At 36.7% G+C, this 14,701-nt stretch overlaps 2 protein-coding genes and 1 long non-coding RNA gene across 11 annotated transcripts in view; all 3 read right to left on the bottom strand.

Annotated features, from left to right (window-relative positions):
- Positions 1-270: 270 nt before the first annotated feature.
- LOC140859695 (probable E3 ubiquitin-protein ligase XBOS32) lies at positions 271-2,024 on the bottom strand (the record flags this gene model as incomplete). Its single annotated transcript, XM_073261963.1, has 2 exons — positions 271-1,089; positions 1,802-2,024. Coding segments are annotated over 2 exons (720 nt in total), but the record flags the coding sequence as incomplete, so codon positions are not given.
- Positions 2,025-11,636: 9,612 nt separating this feature from the next.
- The window catches only part of LOC140859644 (uncharacterized), a 4,019-nt gene continuing 954 nt past the window's right edge, over positions 11,637-14,701 (bottom strand). The window contains exons 2-4 of the long non-coding RNA XR_012143202.1: positions 12,826-12,885; positions 12,703-12,749; positions 11,637-11,813 (exon numbers count right to left, since the gene is read on the bottom strand). This is a non-coding gene — a long non-coding RNA (uncharacterized lncRNA). The remainder of the gene's footprint in view (positions 11,814-12,702; positions 12,750-12,825; positions 12,886-14,701) is intronic.
- On the bottom strand, positions 13,043-14,695 carry LOC140859642 (probable E3 ubiquitin-protein ligase XBOS32). 9 transcript variants are annotated; one of them, XM_073261626.1, is made up of 6 exons: positions 14,465-14,695; positions 14,035-14,399; positions 13,867-13,928; positions 13,562-13,585; positions 13,288-13,463; positions 13,043-13,195 (listed from the first exon to the last, which is right to left on the bottom strand). In XM_073261626.1, the coding sequence occupies exons 2-5, from the start codon at positions 14,219-14,221 to the stop codon at positions 13,395-13,397; spliced, it is 342 nt and encodes a 113-aa protein (XP_073117727.1). In that variant the 5' UTR covers positions 14,222-14,399; positions 14,465-14,695; the 3' UTR covers positions 13,043-13,195; positions 13,288-13,394. The 9 variants fall into 9 exon arrangements, 7 of the variants coding, with proteins under 7 accessions (XP_073117727.1, XP_073117730.1, XP_073117729.1 ...); XM_073261629.1 differs by having other exon boundaries at positions 14,035-14,298; XM_073261628.1 differs by having other exon boundaries at positions 14,035-14,295.

Below are 14,701 nucleotides of genomic sequence, written 5' to 3'. Positions count from 1 at the left end.
TCCAACTGAAGGTAAATTCTAGCGACAGGTTTGCAAGCTTTTTCGCCACGTCCCCTATGAACCATATCTTCCATAAATGTCCTATTTGTATCACCCTTTGCCTTCCTCAACACATGCTACCAGTGAGATGCAGTGACTGTTGACTGTGGATATCAATCGATGCATCTGATTGAAACGTATCTCAACTGAAATTAATATTTGAAACTAGAATTCTTTTATATCACATGCCCAAGTCTATGAATACCGACCTGCACTACAAACAACATCGTACGAAACAAAAACCTTCACTATTTGCAGTAGAAAAGCAATAATACCAATATCCCTCTTCGCTTACAAAATGAAAGAACCAAAATTAAAAAAAAAAAAAAAAGAAATAAAAACAATAGCCTACTTACAGATACAACAGAAAATGAGCACATAATCCTCTATTTACAACAGCAGGATACGCCACTAATATCAACAGCAGGCAGGTCAATTGGCACTTTTATAAGAAGGATTTGGAAGGCAAGCACACAGAAGAAAAACAGGATAAAAAGAGTATGAAATAAACAAAGAATAGGATGAATTGGAACCCAAACAAGTACAGAGGATTCTAACTGCTTCCAGTAGTAACAATTTGGTTATTGGCAAAGAGCCATGATCTTCTGCTGCTCTCCCCTTGTGAAGCTGACCGCCATAATGATCCTGCTCTTGAGCAACTTACAAGGCACGGGCTTGTTTCTGGAGCTCCCATGCAAAGAGTCGAATTAAGCTTCATTGACGGGAACCTCTGGCAGCTGAAAGACCGAAAGGATGATGAACCCAGAGGAGGGATCCGAGTGCAGTGGAAGTCAGGCTTGCACAACTGAGTGGTCATCAAAGTGGTTGAATCCGAGCCCACAGATGGGCAAGTAGTGCACAGAGACAAGGATAGGCTCGTCCTAGGCAACCCTCTGACTGGGCTCGTGCCAGAAAGTTTGAAAAATGAGACAATCGCGTGCCGGCAAAGAGGGCATGGTATAGAGCCAGGTGAACCTGCCACAATGGTTGAAGTGCTATAGGTGGAGCACAGGTACAGAGCACACCTAGTGCAGGACTCATGATTGCAACCTGCGACAAGTGCTTCATGATCAATGCTCATGATTAGGAAAATTGAAGATTTTGCTCCCCGTTGCATGCTTCAACATGTAACCAAGCAGGTAGATTTCCCATAAACCAGATAGCCTTTTAGATTTCATGGCAGTCCAAAATGCCTTTAAGCTAAGGACTCAGCACTATTTCCAAGGCATAACAGCAGGTCAAGACTAGGCTACAAAACATTGCCAAACGTTTTGATCGATCATGTCTTGACTGCTAACAAGCAACCATACACGTTTCCTGGGTACAAAGAACTCAGAGAAATTATCTGGAGAAGAAACTACCACTACTTTCCAAATGACTTTCCAGTTTAATGGCAGAAGGTTGGGATATAAAATTAACCAACAAGCATACAAATTTACAATTACCATGGAAAGTTGGTAAAATCTAGAATCATCAGCTGGCAGGGCATCCACAACTCAAAATGCAGATAGTTTGTATCTTTAACCTATAAAACTGGTATATAAATTAACAAATTAAAGAGGTTTAAGAGATGCCTCAAAAAAAAGAAAAGAAAAAAGAAAAAAGCGTAATAGAAGAAGAAAATTAAATTCTAAGGGTAAAAAGAAGAAAGGCAAATTTAATAAACCCTGAATTCCATGAGTGCTCATAAATGAAGGGTTTGTTTACGATTTCTGTAAATTCAAATAAGAATGATACTGTTGAAGGTTTAAAGATTATGTACCTTCTGCAGCCACTGTGCATTTCCTTTCCAAGCAAACAACGCATTTCCTTTCCAAGCAAACAACGCATGGATCAATGCATGAAGGTGACTGGTGTAATATTCCGAAGCTCCTGATAAGGATTTTTTGATTTTTTTTTGTCCTTGTTGGCGCCGATCTTGAATCTGTAGTTGGAAATATTGGTCTACAGACTAGATCAGAGAAGAATTCCAGATGTTTATTGAATTGATTTTAAAAAAAAAATGAGGAGAAGAGAGAGAGTTTACAGGTAGAAGACTAATCCGGGTAAGTTTCTCATATCGAAGAAATAGGAGTAGGAATTGGAGGAAAATCTGATCATTTTATTATCTAAATTCAAATCTCTGTTACAGTTTATTTACATGCAGTTATAAAATGAAATTGAAATGCTTCCGAAATGAAATGCAACACTAATCAAATGAAAATGGAATTTCTCTGGAATGAAATGCAAATATGAAATAAAATGCAAATTCTTCTGAAATGAAATGCGAATAGATCGATGGATGGATATTTTTGTGGCTTATTGGGATGGGTTGTTGGGTTTGTTGGCCTAATCTATCACCCATACCCGGTAGTATTTAAAAGTTTGAAACTCTCTGGATCTGCCGTCTTTTCTATTCTCTTTTGTCTTTCTCTCTGAAACCCTAGCCGCCCTGAGTTGGAGATGGGTGTGCCAGGCTTGGATCGGAGCTTTCTGAAGGCTTAAGATCTTCATTTTGGTCTTTCATACTCCCTTCCAACGGTTAGATGAAGATGAGTATTTTTTTTTTATACTAATCTTTTCTTCCTTTTGGTTCAGATATTACATCAAAACAGTTTCAAAACAGAAGAAATGGCAGATGGAACCAGACTAAAAGAAATCAGTGAAAACATACGAATATTAGAAGAAAGAATGCAAACAATCTCTATTGATTGTCACAATCATATTGAAAATCGGTTACAACAAGTATCTGATGAATATAACACAAAATTAGGAGTGTTTGCACGACAATTAGATGAAATACAGATAGAGGAAAGACAGAGGTACGAAGCTTTGCAAATAGAAGCTGCAAAGAGGCATGAAATTATGATGCAGGAACAAAATCGCAGGCATTAACAGTTGCTGAAGTTAATTTCACCGCAACCATCAGTTTCTCAGTCCACTCCTTCATTCACTGCAAATAATAATCCATCAGCCATAAGAAATGGAAGAACATACAATTCAGAGCAACCTGGCTTTAATTCATCAGCCATAGCAGCTGAAGATAGGGATAAGGAAATACTACCCACACCGTACCATCAATTGGATAGGATGGGTGATATTCAAAATAGGATCCTATTTCACTTACCTTATTTGAAGTTGGAGTTTCCCACTTTTAATGATGAGGAATCCAGGGAATGGAGCAGTAAAAGTGAGCAATATTTTAAAATATATCAGATCTCTATGATCCAATGGGTGGAGATAGCCACAATGCATTTCATAGAAAAGGCACATAAATGGAAGGAAGGATACTTAATTGACAAACCAAATCTGAGTTGGGAGGAACTAGTAGAAGCAGTGAACAGGAAGTTTGACAATGATAGTATGAAGCAGTTGATCAAAAAATTTAACAAACTGATATAAATAAGCTCTGTGGAGAAGTATCAAAAAAAGTTTGAAGATATGAGAGCTAGGATGATGCAATATAATCCAGCATTAACTGAAAGATATTTTATAGAAAGTTATATCAATGGGTTAAAGGAAGAATTGGTCCCATATATTGATTTATCTCATCTTACAACCTTGGAAGAAATATATGAACAAGCTAAACTACATGAACAGGCCTTGTTAATGATGTAGAAAAGAAGCAAAATAAGTTAAAAAACCCCCACAACAAAGTCAACAGATTATTTCCACCCTAAATTAGCAGTACAGAAGTATAAAATCTCAAACCATCAGAAATCAAAAATTACCTCAGTAGGATAATAAGCAATAGTGGGAACAAAGAAGAGCTACCGGCCTGTATTTTAAATGTGGAGAGAAATACCATCCAGGACATCAATGTTCACAAAGAATGAACCAATCTGTTAATGTCAGAATAGAAGCTGATGAAGTGTTTGATGAACAGTAGTTGCAAGAAGAGGAGGAAGAAGAAGAAGAGAATGAGACTATGACAGAAGAAGAAAAAGAAAAGAAAGTAAGAACAGCTGTATATGCTTTAGTTGGACAAAACCAAAATGAAACCATTAAGATTCAAGGAGAAGCCAGAAACAAAACTCTAGTCATTCTAATTGATACTGGAAGTACTCACAGCTTTATTGATTATCAAGTGACCAAAGAAGTAAAAGCTATACTCACTGCAGCAAGCCCACTAATAGTAACCGTGGCAAATGGACACAAGATTTTGAGTAAGCTTAAATGTGTTAACTTTAAATAGACTATGCAGGGAGAACAGTATCAGGATGACTTAAGGGTGATCAGATTGGATGGATCCAGTATAATTTTGGGAATTGATTGGCTGAGAACTTATGGTAAAGTAACATTTGATTATTTAGATAATGCTGTCACCTTCATTAAGGAAGAGAAACAAATGACATTAAAAGGCATTACAGAAAGATCTAAACTAAAGTTTACTAAGGCTAAACTTCAAATGATTACTACTACACAGTGGTATAGATCCGGACTTAAAAGAGACTGTTGTACTGTAAGACAATTGACGAATTTTGATGGGAAAAAGATAGAAGCAGAGATACCTAATTCAGTGAAAAAAGTGTTAGAACAGTATGCTGATGTATTCCAAGAACCTAAAGATTTGCCTCCCAGTAGACCACAAGATCACAAAACACCTTTGTTACCAGGAACTAATCCTGTTAATATTAGACCTTACAGGTATACTCATGAATAGAAGAATGAGATTGAAAGGCAGATACAAGAAATGCTTAAGACTACCATTATTCAACCTAGTAATAGTCTATATGCTTCGTCTGTGCTTTTAGTAAAAAAAAATAACAGTTGGAGATTTTATGTGGATTATAGGCAGCTCAATAAGACAACAGTGAAGGATAAATATCCGATACCTCTAATAGATGATCTTTTGGATGAGCTTAAAAGATCTCAATATTTTTCTAAGATAGACTTAAGATCGGGATATCATCAAATAAGAATGAACCCAAAAGATGTATATAAGACAGTATTTAGAACTCACATGGGTCATTATGAATTCTTGGTTATGCCTTTCGGGTTAACTAATGCGCCTACCATATTTCAAGCTATCATGAATGAGGTATTTTCTCCTTATCTTAGAAAGTTTGTGTTAATTTTCTTTGATGATATTCTTGTATATAGTAAAACTGTAAAGGAGCATGTGGAACATCTCATTGAAGTCCTGAATATACTAAGAATGAATCAGCAGTATGCAAAAAGATCCAAATACTTTTTTGGACAGCAACAAGTGAAATATTTGGGATATATAATTTCCAAAGAAGGTGTGGCAACTGATCCTGAGAAAGTGGCAGCCATGAAAAGGTGGCCTAATCCATCTACATTGAAGAAATTGAGAGGCTTCTTAGGACTCACAGTATATTATAGAAGGTTTATAAAGGGATATGGAGCAATTAGTAAACCTTTAACAGAACTACTTAAAAAGGATAATTTTCATTGGGATGAAACAACTCAAGAAGCATTTGAGAGATTGAAAGAGGTAATATCTACAGCACCAGTTCTAGCAATGCCAAATTATTCCTTACCTTTTACTTTGGAAATAGATGCTAGTGGATATGGAATTGAAGCAGTACTCACACAACAAGGAAGACCTATAGCTTATCTCAGTAAAGGATTGAGTGAAAGGAACAAAGTACTTTCTACATATGAAAAAGAATTCTTAGCTATTTTGATGGCTGTAAAAAAATGGAAGCACTACATTAGCCCCCGACCATTCATCATTAAAATAGATCATCAAAGTTTAAAGTACTTGTTAGAACAGAAAGTAACTACTGCAGCTCAACAAAAAGGAATGATGAAGCTTATGGGATTGGATTATGTGATACATTATAAGAAAGAAAAAAAAATCAGGTTGCAGATGCATTATCGAGGTGAGGATTTGAGGAAAAAAAGGTGCAGGCTATTACAACAGTGGTATCTACATGGAGTTTAAAAATTGCTAACAGTTATGAAGGAGATCAACAAACCCAACAAATCATAGCAGAAGTACTTATAAAACCAGAGTCACAAGCTGAATATACTTATAAATAAGGAGTGCTTAAGTTTAAAGGAAGAATTGATATTGGGAAAACAGGAGAGTTGAGATAGAAACTCCTAGAACTGATGCATGCTTCAGCACTAGAGGGACACTCGGGAATGAATCATACTTATAAAAGAATCAAACAATTATTCTATTGGGCTGGAATGAAACAGCAAGTGGAGAAATTGGTGAAAGAATGTGAGGTTTGCATTAAAAACAAAATAGATGGAACTCCATATGCAGGACTATTACAATCTTTGCAAATTCCTGCTCAAGCATGGCAAGAAATTAGTATAGATTTCATCGAATCATTACCAAAATCTGAAGACAAAGATACTATACTAGTGGTGGTGGACCGGTTAACTAAATATGCTCATTTCATTCCCTTAACTCATCCCTATTCAGCACAGAATATAGCAAGATCATTCTTAGATACAGCATACAAGTTGCATGGAATGCCACAAGATATCATATCAGAGATAAGATCTTCACCAGTCAAGTATGGTAAGATTTATTCAGATTAATAGGGGTTAAACTGCATCTGACCACTGCTTATCATCCACAAACAGATGGACAAACAGAGAGAGTAAACAGATGCTTAGAAACATATTTAAGATGTATATGTTTTCAAAGTCCTCACAGATGGCTTAAATGGCTATCCCTGACTGAGTGGTGGTACAATACCAACTATCACTCTTCCTTAGGGATGACACCTTATCAAGCCTTATATGGACTTCCACCTCCTATGTACCCGATGGTTAACATGGACATGAACCAACAAAGTACAGTAGCACATTGGAACATAAAAAAGACTAAAATGTTACAGATCTTAAGAGACAGACTCAAGAAAGCACAGAACCGCATGAAACAAAATGCAGATAAGAGAAGAATAGATAAAGAATACAAAGAAGGAGAAATGATATACCTCAAACTTCAACCTTACCGGCAGACTACAGTAGCCATGCGCAAAAATCTTAAGCTTACCTCTCAGTATTTAGGATCTTTCAAAATATTAAAAAAAATTGGTCCTGCAGCTTATGAGCTCAAACTTCCCAAGGGATCTAAAATACACTCCATCTTCCATGTATCCTTACTCAAGCGAGAGATTCAGAAATCCGAGCAAGCATCACCGACAGTACCCCTCACGGGAGAAGGACAACTATTAGCTCAACCAGAAAAGATTTTAGACAGAAAAATAGTCCGCAGGAGAAACAGAGCAGTTACCCAAATATTGATTAAATGGAGTAACCTCGGTGAAGAAGAGGCCACATAGGAGGACTATTGGATTCTTAAGAACCAGTTTCCTCAGTTCGATCCTTGAGGACAAGGATCTTTTGAAGAAGAGGGATGTAATATCTGAACCAAAAGAAGAAAAAAATTAGTTAAATAAATAAATAAATAAATAAATAATACTCATCTTCATCTGACCGTCGGAAGGGGAGTATGAGAGACCAAAATGAAGATCTTAAGCCTTCAGGAAGCTCCGATCCAAGCCTGGCACACCCATCTCCAACTCAGGATGGCTAGGGTTTCAGAGGGTCGGCTAGGATTTCAGAGAGAGACAAAAGAGAACAGAAGAGACGACAGGATCCAGAGGATTCCAAACCCTTAAATATTGCCGAATATGGGTGATGGATCAGGCCAACAAATCCAACAACCCGCCCCGATAAGCCACAAAAATATCCATCTATCGATCCATTCGTATTTCATTTCAGAAGAATTTGCATTTCATTTCATATTTGTATTTTATTCTAGAAAAAGTCCATTTTCATTTGATTAGTGTTGCATTTCATTTCGGAAGCATTTCAATTTTATTTTACTGTAACTGCATATAAATAAGCTATAACAGAGATTTGAATTCAAGTAATGAAATGATCAGATTTTTCTCCAATTCCTACTTTTACTTCTCCGATCTGAGAAACTTACTCAGATTAGTCTTCTACCTGTAAACTCTCCCTTTTCTTCTCATTTTTTCCTTCAAATTAATTCAAACAACATCAGACATTTTTTCCTGATTTAATCTGTAGACCAATATTCTCAACTATAAATTCAAGATCGATGCCAACAAGGGCAAAAAGAAATCAAAAAATCCTTACCAGGAGCTTCGGGATGTTACAACTAGTTTTTATTTCTCCATCCACATTCTCTGCAGTAGATAAAACAATTAACCCCTCAAAAATAAGATTTCTGTAAACAACAATGTCCACTGGTTTAAAACTAAGGTAAAAACCCTAGTCAGAACTAAGCAAGCAAAAATAAATTAATCTCATCGTTCCATGGAATCGACCATTAAAAAGAAAAGGAAAAACTATAATCAGCACAAGGACAAAAGCATTTGAGGGGGCTAGAAATGATAAATATGTATCATTCAATATAGTCACATCAGACTTGAAAATCATACATCTATATGACAAGACCTATGATACGGTACTTCAAACGTACGTATTGCGTGAGGTGTCAAGAAAGGTGCACTCCAAGGGTATATTAATATTATTACTTACATGAATAAAGCAATGGCAATGGATTACAATCATTGGATATATACGCCATCACTCAAGATATAATGCAAACGATGGACGTTTTAACTTGTGTTTTTTATTGTGCTTACTATTTAGTGACATCATTACCTTATGTACATATAATCAGCCATTTACCCCATTAGTAGATTATATGTATCTCATGATTCTTTCCTGTTTCTTGTTATCCACATGACATTGTAGCTCTTAGCCTTCTGCAATAACTGAGACATTATGGCAAAGCTCAGCTTACCCATTAGCTAATGCATCATCCTGTATTGTTACCGGACAGCATTAAGAAACATCATTAAATTGAACAACCTAAGCATCAAATAGAGTGCAAAAGGTACATGCAAGTGCTTTTACAAAAGAAGAATGACTCTAATGGTTCAATAGAGTGCTAGAAAAGCTCATTTGTTTAATATACATGCAAGTCCACTTATGAAATAAAGAGCTGCTAAAATGGTCAAATAGAGTGCTAGAAATCTCATTTGCTGACATACAATTTTACTTAAGAGCATAGTTTGATTGTGAGAAAAAATTTTGCTTTGCATGCCAAGATGAAAGCTTTTCGACTATCGACTATCATGGCCGTACTTCATTTATTCCATCATGCTAGCTTGATTTTAAGAAATTCATCCACATCAACATAGACGTTCTCTGTTATGCTATTGGCGTGGTCTGAAAAGCCCCAGACTTGATACAAATTTAATCAACAAGAAACATACGATAACGCCCTGTTTGTCCATAGTTCCCATGTTTGATCCTAGACACATCTCTGATTTCCTAAGTGACCAGCTTAAAACATAGTTTAAGGAGGACATAAGCCAAACAAAAAAGTTTAAAAAAGGACTTCAGACCAATTGAGTACCAGCTAGGTTGTAAATAACACTGCCTGGTCCGTCTCGGCTAAGTCAAAACTCAAAATCCAGGCATACCTTCTCTAGACAAATATACAGTAGAATGCAAAACATTTAGTTCTTTTGATATTCTCTAGGACCATTTATATGCCCATTATGCCTCCTTTGAAGCTCGATTAGATGACGGTGAGTCTCATTTCATGAACCTGCTCACTAGCATCAGTTGATCAAGTCTTGATGGTCTCATGTTTCTCAGACTGACACATTATGGAGGTTGTGTAACTCATATGATGAGAGGAAAGCTCTTTAGGTAAATGAAGAGCGCAATATTCTATGAGGAGATGGGTCAAAATCAAGTACCTATCTGCTTGATGTTATCTAAGGCTGTTTGCTTTCTCTAGTTGTAGCATACCGTAGAAGGTGAAATTAGGTGAGCTTCTTAATTAGTTCCTATACCTAGCACAGCAATAGGGACCACTGCCTTGACCTTCAAAAAGAAACCTGCAAGCCCTCAGTTTTATCAGAAACCTGGGTAAATCTACTCATTCATGGTCTAAGAAACATTCCATTTATGAGAACCTATTTAGCAGTGTGTAGATATAACAAGATATCTTCAAGGTGAAGGAACGATATCTTCAAGGTGAAGGAACAATATCTTCAAAGCTCAGGGCTTTTTTCCTTTTCTTGTGACCAACACCCTTGACATACCACATGGATCAGCAGTGCCTATTCTAAAAAAACATCTTAGAAGTGATTCTCCAGTCTGACCAAAGAACAAAGAGCTCATATGAAAGCAACAACTAACTCAAATATGTGGGGACACCAATGCACTAAATACATCTCTTGCTTGAAGTACAGCAGATAGACATGTGACAGTAATCATCACCTCCATATATGAGGGTCAATATCTAATTTCTAAGTGCAGAAGAACTTCCAAATCTAATCCCCATTACTTTATTAAGGGAGACGACACAGAAGATCATGAAAATGATATTCAACATCTAGAAAGGAAGATGCCCCATCTAATAAGCGAATTTAAGCTGTGTTTAACTAGTGGGAAATTTCCAGCTTTGAAGTTAGTTTCAAGCTCGAAATTCCAAGAGCCACAACTATTTAGTTACTACATACTCGCACGCATGCATAGATGCATGTGTGTGTGTGTGTGTATAATTTAGTATATAATGCCAACTCTCCTGATCTGCTTGTTTATGAGGCATGTTCGACCATCCATTTATCCCCTTATTTGCATTTTCCCACCCCAAAGTTCTGTGTTTTTAAGACCATCTATGCCCCGTACCTTGGTTAGAGAATGTGCCTGTTAATCATAAGGTCGAAGTTTCAGGCCCTTCCTCTGGTGCTTATTATTATTTATTCAAATGCATCTCATCCTCTCTTTTGTTTTTCCTTTTCATGAAAAAGAAAAACAAATGATTACATATGCCACGCTCTAGCATGTGTATCTCTATATGTATGTGCATATGTATATGGTACATATATATGTACATATTATATGCATGTACGTACAAAAGCATCGGATTAGATAGAAGATACTAGATTATTAGATAACATTCCCTATGAAAGGAAAAACAAATGATTACATATGCCATGCTCTAGCATGTGTATGTCTATATGTATGTGCATATGTATATGGTACATATTTATGTACATATTATATGCATGTACATACAAAAGCATTGGATTAGATAGAAGGATACTAGATTATCAGATGATGTTCCCATACCAAGAAAGATGAAACATTATCATTAACAACTGCAATATTACCTAAGCATCACAGAAATAAATCATAAAAACATCGCGCAGTAAACAGCAAAGGTATGAGTAAGAGAAAAATAGATAAACAACACTTATCAAATGGTGAATATTTCATATATATGAGGACAAGAAGCAAGTATACTATTAGATGATATCTCATGCAGGGTAGCAGCCATGAGCATAGCATATGAAGAAGTAACTATGAAACAGACTTAACCACAAAATAAGAAAATGACCAAGTTAGTAAAATAATATTAGCTCCAATCCAGTCAAAAGAATCAAAAAACAACAAAAGAATGCACGATTAACTAACCTAGCTATTCTCATGATGCTCATAAGCGGAAGACAAAAATATGGTGAAGGAAGAATATGTATTCGGCTTTCTGGTTGTTTACTTAGAATGCCCTCAAGCCAAGTTCGATGCCATGATCGAGCTACCATCAAGGGAGTCAGGGAGTCCAACTGTGACCAACATTGTGCAAAAATATGAGATTAATCATAAAATTGAAGCCGTTAGTTAATAGGGATAAAGCACCTAAAAAAGCCACCTGGGGTTAACATACTGAGAACAAATGTATCATTGATACACCCGACGAATCCTTGGCTATATAACAAATAGTCCACAGGATTCAAGGACAGACTCTCCTTCTGTGTAAGATTCAGACTACCATAAGGTATCGTCATTTATTGCCTCTCAAAGGCATTCTTTGGATCCACTTCTGAAAACTTAGTAAACTGTATAAAAAAAGAATTGCCAAAGATTTCATGTTTTATTTCATGTAAGATTATAATCTTCTGCTTCCAACTATGGTCTAACAGTTTCTGCACAGCTACCATTGAGGGTCACTTTTATTTGGAACACCAGTTTCAGATAGAACGCTAGTCTTGCAAAAATACTTGTACGTGTCAAAAGCTTATGGATATGTGCCCATTTCCAATATCATGCCATTAAAAAGGCTCACTACCTATTCTAAGTGGACATATTGGAATATTTCCTCAAAATATGGTGTTCTGATTTTTGATTTTTTTCTCTTGGAATATATAAATCCTTCAATAATTTGACATCACATGGCACCACATCATTAAAGGAATCAAATGGAACATCTAATTCTCATGCATTGGCACAAAGATCCATGCTATCATTCACAAACATTTTTTTCCCCAGAACCTAGTAAACCCTTGGAAATTTATAGTTTAGGTAGTTGGCTTTCAATCTCAATGCAACTTCTTTCTAGATATTTCTATGAATAGCTCTTGGAGTCCTAGCAGCATTAATCTTCCTTCCAGTGACTCCACATGTAAAATTGAATAATTTGAACGATTTTTTATAACTTCATATAAATCACATTATTTAAAAAAGAGAAACCCTCATTATGAATGCTTTTCTACATCACTAAAGGTCTTTTTGAGACTTCTAAGCAAGTAATGCTGAACTAAACCAAACTAATTCAATTTACACAGTGTTCTTGAGCAGTAATTATATATGGATTGGAACATGCCATATGCCAATGACTAGATTAATATGTCAGAGACATACCTGTTAGCATTTTCAGCAGTTAAGCTGGCACCTCTGGCAATAAGAACCTGCAAATCCACAGGGACTGAATAACTATTGTAGCTTTCCAGAGGCAGCAAATAGAAGGAAATCAAACTAACATACTTGACAACAAGCTGCATTTCCACCACAAGCAGGCATAATGAAGGGGCATGCTTCCTGCACCTGCTAAATGGAAACAGGACAACTTTCCTATAAGAACTGAATGTCACTATGAAAACAACTATCAAGATGCTGAAACTAATATATCATGAAACATATGTTCGTGGACAAAAGCAAACAAGAATAGAAATGAGAAATATGAGAAAAGAGAAAACCTATTATTCAATTGTCATCCCATCTCCCACTGTGACCTCAGAAACAAAGCTCCAAGTCTAACAGTAACTGCACGCTCTCCGTGTGCCCATTTAGTGCAGCCATATGAAGAGCTGTGATGCCTCCATCTGCCTTTCTGTTAACTATCTGACATAAAGAGCTGGAAAAATAGAAGAAGAAGAAGAAGTTTTTATGTAATTGTCGTTCAAATAAATAGAAAACATCAATAGGACTAAAAAGAATGCAATGTACCCCACATCAAAATCAGCAACGGAAACTTTTTGGGTTGGTTTCATCCTCATCATATTCCAAAAGTCAGATATGCTTGGCACGTAATCAGCAAGAAGAAGACGAATGCATCAAGTGTGACCATTTAGAGCTGCAAAGTGGAGAGCCGTTCCACCATTGAGATAATCCGTTCTATGAATCTATAGCCCAATTCCACATATTGTCTGAGAATTACAGCAAAAAACAATACCACATACAAGATCACAAGCCAATTAAGAGGGGGACGAAAACAACTCACATTGGCATTAAAAAGCATTAGAGTCTGAACAACCTCCCAGTGACCATATTGACAAGCTAGCATTAATGCAGTCTCGGAACAATGATAGAAGTGCTTAATTTTAGAATATGTAAATCTTGTGAAAACAAATTTTCTCCTAAAACTTCACAAAACAATTAATTAAAGTGTAAGAAATAAGAGAGAATTCAATAATTCTTAAGGATCGACAGAACATTGCATCAAAAGACTAACAACATAACAGCATCCTCAATTAAGTAATAAAAACCATAATTAAAGATAAACAGGGACTGGTTATTCAATTTCACCTGTCCTCGGACGTTCTGGAGATTAATATCAACGCCAGATTCGAGCAACAGAGAGACAATCTGAATGCACAAACCATAAATAAATCTCGAATAACAACCATAAACCATGAAGTGACTAAGACATCGGGATCAAATATCAAACGAACACTAACCGATGAACTCATTACTCATGGTGGCCTCGTGCTGCAGAGTAATGGAGCGGCGAATTCCGGACACCAAAGGTGGAGTACCTGGCAAGCCGGGGATTGTATTCCAACAGAGCCTTGGCTTCTTGGAGGTCGCCTTGCTGCCGATACAGCCGCTCCCCGGATGCCGAGCACCCAAAGGAATTGCCCATGATGCTCAAAACTCCCATTAACCTCCAAAACAAGACCAAATCCAAGAAATTTTGGAGGAAAATCTCTCCTTTTGTTTTGGTCACAAAACACCCTTCTTCACCTCAAAACCCAAATAATATAAGAAGAATAGATGGGAGAAGACTATCAAAATTACCCACACCAATGTCAGTGGAACCCAGGACGATAGTCGACAACCTAACCCGAAAAAGATCAAAAAAAAAAAAAAAGAATCCCTATTTTTCAAATGAGGGGAAAGAAACCTATTTTTCACCAGGCAAACGAGAGCCCACATCGAAATCTGCCGTCATTCGCCGACCTTGCCAATCCCCATCTCGCAAGTCGCCATCTTTCGTCGTTTCGGCCGGCGTCCGGATCAAATTTCAGCCCTAGACGCACGTCTCATTCGGAATTTACGACAAGAGAACCTACCAAAAAGAACACAAAGAAAAGAAGAAGAGGCATCCCGCTTGCAAGAAGAGAGAGGGACGATCGTAACC

The sequence above is a fragment of the Elaeis guineensis genome, chromosome 8 (genome assembly GCF_000442705.2).
Source record: "Elaeis guineensis isolate ETL-2024a chromosome 8, EG11, whole genome shotgun sequence".
Classification (NCBI taxonomy): Eukaryota; Viridiplantae; Streptophyta; class Magnoliopsida; order Arecales; family Arecaceae; genus Elaeis; species Elaeis guineensis.
The sequence above is the reverse complement of the archived record's forward strand: the minus strand, read 5'-3'. Positions and strand labels throughout refer to the sequence as shown.